Here is a 7,317-nt window from a genome sequence, read left to right on the forward strand (position 1 = left end):
CTTGGGCTTTGGAAAACAGTGATTAAATGTTTAATGTTTGTGTGTGTGTTCGTTTGTTTAGAGCTTTGGTCGAGCACAACCCAGGTGGAGTTAGACTGTCCACTGACGACTATTTCACTCGCCATGGAGAATATCAGTTTGACCCCGCTGCTCTGGGGGAAGCCCATGAGTGGAACCAAAAACGAGGTAAGCAGCACACACACACACACAGTTTTGATAAGAACTGATGCAGAAAAAGCAAGTCAATTCATTTGCAACTTATTAACCTTAAATAAATGTTATAATCTATGTAACTGATTGCCATTGTTTTTCTTGCTGTGTTGTTTTTTTTTTTTACCGTGGTTGCATTAAAAGAACATATTGTTTCTTTTTCTTGTTCTTTCTCTCTTGTGCCAACTTTACTCTGTAGCCATAGAGGCCTTTGAAAGGGGTGCTAACCCCATCATTATTGACAACACCAACATGCAGGGCTGGGAGATGAGACCCTATGTGGTTCAGGTCAGTCAACTTGCATCCAATACATAAAGCATGGTGACATATCTCATGTCTCTGACTGAGAGATTCATAAAACCCCTCTTAAATAACAACTGATCGATAACAGTGTAGATGGGTTATGCTTGAGCCCCTATTTGTCCCTTATCTCTCCTAGGCACTGAAACATGGATACAAGGTGCTGTTCCGAGAGCCGGACACTTGGTGGAAGACCAAGCCCAGAGAACTACAGAGGTGAGAGAGGAATTAATGTAGAATCTCTTTTTTAATAGATTATTTTTTTATAACAGCAAAATGCTGTTAAACAATTTTATATATTCCAGTTTTGTGTCTTGTGTCTGATTGTGTGTGTGTCTGTATGCATATGTAGACGTACTACACATGACGTGCCAGTGGAAACAATTCGACGCATGCTTAATGGATATGAGCGCTTCGTCACAGTCCAGTCGATCATGGGTTCACAGATGCCCGAGTTGAAACAGCGCCTACTTCTGGAGAACAGAAGCTCACAGTAAGTGCTGCTTATTGACTGTCTGGATAAAGAAGACCCATTTGCGATTGTGGCTCTCATAACGTGTTTCTATGTGGACAAGGTTAACTCATAGGAACGTATGTATAATAACATACTTTACCAAAGAAATGCAGTGAAATTGACTGTCAATGCATAGTATTTATATTTTTACAGAGAACTGATGAAACCTTTTGACAACTTGTAGCATGATTTTTGTATCTAGTTTCTACTGGGGACTTGTACTGGTACTACAAATGCAGATGTGTTGAAAGTATCTCATTTCCAATTGTCTGCAATCCCAGAAAGAGAAGAGTATACATTTCCAAAAGTTGTAGGAAAAATGTTGTATTTAATTTGGCATATATTCATATCATCTGTTTTGCATTGCTCTCTGTTGCCTTAAGTGAAAAATAGTTTTTGTAAACGTCAAAAGGAGTAATTCTACTATTTATAAATGCATATAAGGTTAAATATTACCTGTTTTAAAAATGACTACTCCATTGTGTTTAAAATGAATGAATATGTACTAATAAACATGAATCATCCAAATCATGCGGTTAAATCAGGCATAATGTTGTTATTCTGCACCCATCTATAACTATGTTAACTGTGCCATTCATATCTTTCTTCTTATGTCTAGGCTGGTATCTTCTGAAACACCTTGTCCTGACCTTGTTGGGCAACCTGGATTGACTGAGGGACGTAAAAAATCCTGCCCTCAGCTGTTTTCCTCCCTTCCTGACGTGTCATCTATTGGTCATTCTGGTGAGGTAGGAGTTCTGGAAGACGGCACCCACAAATCTACGGAGTCCCTCAATTTCCAGCCTACTGGAGGACTCACAGAGAGCCCTGAAATGTCTGACGGGGTTGATTCAATGGATTTGGGGCAATTAGATTCTGAGCTGGACGCCGCGTTGGAGCTAAATCATCCAACAGGGGATCAGAGAATCCCCGACTGTATTGTGGAATCGGTGATGAATGAGGATTATCGTGGGGATGAAATGCCCGTCGCTTTCTTTGAGTCTATTGGACAAAGAGTGAGGAGAGAAAGACCAAGCAGGAGGTCTGGTTTTGACAGGGCAGAGCCTGCAGATCTGGTGAAAGATACTAAACAATCAGACAGCGATGCCAAGGAGAAAGAAAAGATGAAGGAAGAGGAGGAAAAAGGGGTGGAGATTGCGAGGGATGGGGGAGAGAAGGGAATGCTTAAGATGTTAGATTTTGTAGGAGACTGGCCTTCTGAAGGGACTCTCGAGCAGCGCCAGGTGAGGAGAAGAGAAAGGCATAAAGAAGGAAATGGCGAAGAAGATAAAGGCGTGTCCCAAGAAGCTAACGAAAATAAAACTAAAGTGCAGTCGGGACCCAATGTAACAGAGTTTCAGAAGCTTCTTGATCTTATCCAGACAGGTCAAACTGCCACTCTGACCAGCTCTTCCCATTCATCCTCCTTTTCCCCGAGCTCCGGAGAGGAATTGGAGAAAGGAGAAGATGCAGGTGGCAGGTTTGAGGAATCCCATAGCAGTAGATCTGACAGTGAGGAGAGAGAACAAAACATGAACAGGGTCAACAGCAGCAGAGGTGAATTACCTGACTGTGTGTTAGACGGGAAGGCAGCTAACTCGTGTAAGGCCAGGGAATCGAGAATTGATCAGTGGGAGGCCCTTAAAACTGAAAATGAGGCGAGAAGTACCACAAGAGGGAATGATGACGTGTTAGAGATTGCCAGAGAAAAGAGGACTGTGGATTTGAAATCAACTAGCCCAACAAATCCCCTCCCAGCTCCTACTGCTGATTCACTAGTTGTATCCAATACCGTGGAGGCAAATGTATGCCATGATGGACTGGGAGGCCACAGTATGGATGATAAGGTTGGTACAGAGCCTGGTACTGGTCCTACTGATGTGGACATAAATAACTGCAGAGAGACTAGAGTTGAGGCTGATGACAGTCAAACTAGTGAAGTGTGTCAGAGTCCTGTCTGTGAGGGCTCTGTGGAAGCAGAAAGTGGAGCTTTCAGTGGAGGCAGTCAGGAGAGAAAGCAGCGCCAGGGTCGTAGATCGGGGAAACAGTGCAAACTAGCCCTCACGTTTACTCAAAACTGCCCCGCCACTTCAGTGAATACTCTTGAATGTCCCGATACCACTGCCCAAATTATAAACAGTAGTCAGAATAGCATCAACACAGATGTTGAACCTAATTTTAATCCTAACTGTAACACTAGCCTTAGCCTTGCACCCAGCATTGACCTGTTCACCGATTCCAAAACTGAGCCACCCCTGAAGCCTCCTTCCCCACTTCCTCTGGTAGACACAGGCTGTCACACCCAGACAGAACCCCAAGACTTTGCCCTTCTTTGGCGTCTCAATCATCAAGACAGCCCCGATGAAGCAGTTATCAATGCATGCTGCCACCCTAGTGACATCGCAGTCCTGTCTGGAGACTCCTCTCGCTTTGTGCCGGAGCTGTCCACTGTCGTTTCTGCAGCGGTTGCAGTTCACCCATCTGGCCACAGAGAGGTACCCTACCGCGTGGTGCATGAGAAAGGCACACAGGTGGAGGAGAAAGACTTTGGGGCAACTCAAGACCGCCTTAAGAGCTTGCGCATTCTCAGCTGCCATTTTAAACTGGTTAGTTTTGATACATTAGAAGATCTGTATGACAAATGCCATCAGGACTTAGAATGGACCACAAACCTGCTGCTAGACTCTGGAGAGAGGTTCTTCAGAGATGAGGATGGTGAGAAAGAAGAGGAGGGTGAAGAAGACCAGGACACATCCAGTCTGTGTGGAGCTTTAAGCAAAGCTGTAGAAACCAGTTCAGGTCCTAATGCGTTAGATGAGCATCACCCTGATGATTGGCCTAGATTAGAGGAGGTGACTCAACAGTCAACCTTTGGGACCGTTGTTGAGTCAGATGAGAGCTCCAATAATGCCGATAAGTTTGGAGGTGCAGCTGTTTCAGTTAGAAACAATCCTGATACAACCTCACACTTGGAAAAATCTCTTCAAACAGAACGTATTCTTCCTCAAGCAGTAAACGAAGGAGAGAGATGTAGTGACACTGACCACCAAGTGACATCAGAAGCTGACGTAGAAGGCGGCGCTTGGGGTGGAAGCTTTGATGACGGAGTAATAATTGAAGAGTCAAGAGTTGAGATAGAGAAGGAGATTGCGAGCATGGACGAGGTCCACCGGCTACTGCAGGCTGAGCTAGATGAGATGGAGAGAGAGGAAAGACAGAAGGAGGACGAGAGGACTGAAAGGAGGCACATGGAGGAGAGAAGGAGTCAACACCTGAACATTCAGAGTGTGGAGCTGAAACTACCCACTGAGGTGGCACTACAGCTCACTGAGCTGTTTGGTCCTGTCGGAGTAGACTCAGGTGACTAACACACGGGTGTCACACTGAAAAATACCCTTTTTAAGCACTTAAGTTAATACTTATCAAGTATTAGCCTTGAGGCTCCTGGACAGAATAAAAATAAATTTAACAGAAGTTTAAACTCTGCAGCCAATTGCTGCATAATGTGGGTGTGATTGTCAGATTGTGTGTTTTGTAAAATTACAACATTATATCACCTCGAGATTCTGAAATGGGTTTTCATACACTGTTACTCATACACCGTGTTATGTAGATCTGAGAAGCACTTTGTTTGAAACATACTGTGGCATTTAGTTTTCATTAATTAATTGCTAATAAAAATATGTATTTTTATACTTCCCTGGTACTCAAAAATATTTAGGTACATGCTCCACTGAGGACTATGCAGTGCAGATGGACCTGAACTTGGCTAAACTGCTCCACCAGAAGTGGAAGGAAACCATTCAGGTGAGCTCTTTGTGGCTATAATTGATAGTTTTATAACAGTTAATCACCTACATCGACAGCTTCTGCTTTACAGAGAACCTAGCATTGCTTTTAGCCCCAACACCCTCTAAAAGCCACTGTACAATACCTGCTCAGTATTAAACTGCAGACAGACACAGTTAGAGACTAGCTTGTGGACATAACGAAGCTTTTAGCAGCTAAAGAGCCAGATATTTCCCCGAGGAGGTCATAGAGAGTAAAAACAGAGCTAATAAGAGATTGAATGTTGGACTCAAAATGAATTATATGAACTTAAAGGGTGGTAATATGTCAGTATTGTTGTGTTGTGTCTTTACCAGCATCCATGCTAATGTGAATCTACCTGTGAGCGAGTCTAAGGGGGTCTCCATTCGTTAATTTGACTTTTAATGCTGTTTTACAGGAGAAGCAGAGACAAGCAACTCTTTCCTTTTACTTGCTTCAGGAAAGTAAGTTTTCACACACACACACACACCAGAAGTTCTCAGACATCGTCATAACATCATTTTGTTTCACAACTACTGAATGTTTACGTTTGAATGTGTAGGTTCAGTCCACTGGGGTGAGTCACAGTTGGCCAAACCTGGGTCTCGAGACCGGACACAGCCAGCACCGTTCCTAATTAGTGCAGATGGTTACGAGTCACTGGACAGCCAACCAGAGGCCCGTAGTCAGATGCCATTCATGGACCATTGGAATGTGTCCCTCCCACATGTCTCTCTCAGAGACATTATAAAAGAGGAGCAGGCTATGCAGGAGAATGTGGAAAAGGTAACACGAACATCTACTGCACCTGTGGACTGAAACATCTTGGATGATAATATCCTGGTTTTCTCTAACCCCGTGCGACCCTCCGTCTTTCAGACCAGACAAAGTCGTGCGGACCTCGACCGACGTGACGGAGCTGCCCTGCTGAAAGAGAACCAGCTATACTCCCTCTTCCCTACCATTGACAGGCATTTCCTCCAGGACATCTTCAGAGACAACAAGTGAGAAAGCAACTTTGAGACCGTATTAGTTTTGTTTATTTGTTGAAAATGCTCTTTAAAGCTGCGAAGTCATTTTATTTTTTTCTGCAGCATGCAAAAATGTATGTATCTCATGTGTTGCACAGTTACAGCCTGAGCCAGACAGAGCTGTTCCTTCGCTCTCTACTGGATGAGGAGCCGGTCAAGACAGTGGTCGCTCCAGAGGCACCTCGGTCCGACCACCACAGAGCAGCCAGCAAAGAGAGGGAAAAGGTATTCACACACACAAGCAGAGGGAGAAAGAACACCGGTATACATCTAACTTATTTCACATGTGTAACACATGCACTGTGTAGTCTCATGTATAATGTCCATCACTTAACCTCTGTATCTCTTTTTTTAGCTTTTTCAGTAATGCACCATACTATCTAAGTATTTTGACAATGATTTTATCACTGTACAGGCAATTTTGTGAGTCATGATGTATTGCGAGAGTGAATTTATAACTCATTATAATACAACTGTGTTACTGTAGAGAATGGTATACCCCTAAAATGCTAAATACATTTAAAAAAAATTATTTTTATTTTATTAATATTGTGCTTTATATCCCTACAAACTGCATCTGTACTACATAACAATATATAAGTACTGATTACCTTTTCCACATTTAATTAGCTAGCTTAGTCTGAATCCCTCTTATCCCTTTTTTAATTTGTCAGAGGCAGAATCCCCTGGAGTTGCTTGTACCTGACTATCAGGATACGGAGGATCCAGAGTATGAGGACTTCAGGGCTGAGGCCAGCCTACAGAGGAGCCGACAGCTCGAGAGTTTCTCCAAGGCTGCTGAGGCCTTCAAGCAAGGACGGAAAGAAGTGGCTTCATTTTACGCACAGCAGGTGAGGAGCTGAATATTGTACTGTAGTTTTTTCACATGTGAAGCATTTTATTAGCATTTTCTAAATGTTTTTCATTTGTGGGGGGAAATTTAATATATTAGATGTAATGTTTCTAACTTTAAGCTCTTCTCTTATTAGTAAATTCTCAGCTTACGGTAAATTAATTTGTATCACCTCTCTCTTAGGGACACATGCATGGCAAGCGGATGCGTGAAGCCAATCACCGGGCTGCAGCTCAGATTTTTGAAAGGGTCAACTCATCACTGCTGCCCAATAACATCCTGGACCTCCATGGGCTGCACGTAGATGAGGCCCTGGAGCATCTGGCTCGGGTCTTAGATAAGAAAACCGCAGGTAATGAATGGTATACTGCACTGTATACACTCAGTATGAGTACAGGAGCAGGATGAGAGAAGATTTCGGGGCACGTTATAACTATAATACACATTCTGTTACAGGTACCCTCAAAAAGTGTGTTTCATAGCTGAAAGTGTATATGTGTGTGTATGTATGTATGTATATATATATGTATGTATGTATGTATGTATGTATGTATGTATGTATGTATGTATGTATGTATGTATGTATGTATGCATGTATA

The 7,317-nt window shown here is 43.0% G+C and overlaps 1 protein-coding gene across 1 annotated transcript in view; it reads left to right on the forward strand.

Annotated features, from left to right (window-relative positions):
• Positions 1–6,716, forward strand: part of n4bp2 (NEDD4 binding protein 2) — a gene marked incomplete at its 3' end in the record, with an annotated part of 9,520 nt that extends 2,804 nt beyond the window's left edge. Inside the window, 11 exon segments of the mRNA XM_035660555.1 lie at positions 62–186; positions 410–498; positions 650–726; positions 863–1,003; positions 1,644–4,384; positions 4,746–4,831; positions 5,253–5,298; positions 5,397–5,620; positions 5,714–5,838; positions 5,964–6,090; positions 6,540–6,716. Coding sequence (XP_035516448.1) covers positions 62–186; positions 410–498; positions 650–726; positions 863–1,003; positions 1,644–4,384; positions 4,746–4,831; positions 5,253–5,298; positions 5,397–5,620; positions 5,714–5,838; positions 5,964–6,090; positions 6,540–6,716 — 3,958 coding nt within the window.
• Between the last annotated feature and the right edge of the window lie 601 nt (positions 6,717–7,317).

The sequence above is a fragment of the Morone saxatilis genome, unplaced genomic scaffold (assembly GCF_004916995.1).
Source record: "Morone saxatilis isolate NCDOM2014 unplaced genomic scaffold, NCSU_SB_2.0 Contig17, whole genome shotgun sequence".
Taxonomy (NCBI): Eukaryota; Metazoa; Chordata; class Actinopteri; family Moronidae; genus Morone; species Morone saxatilis.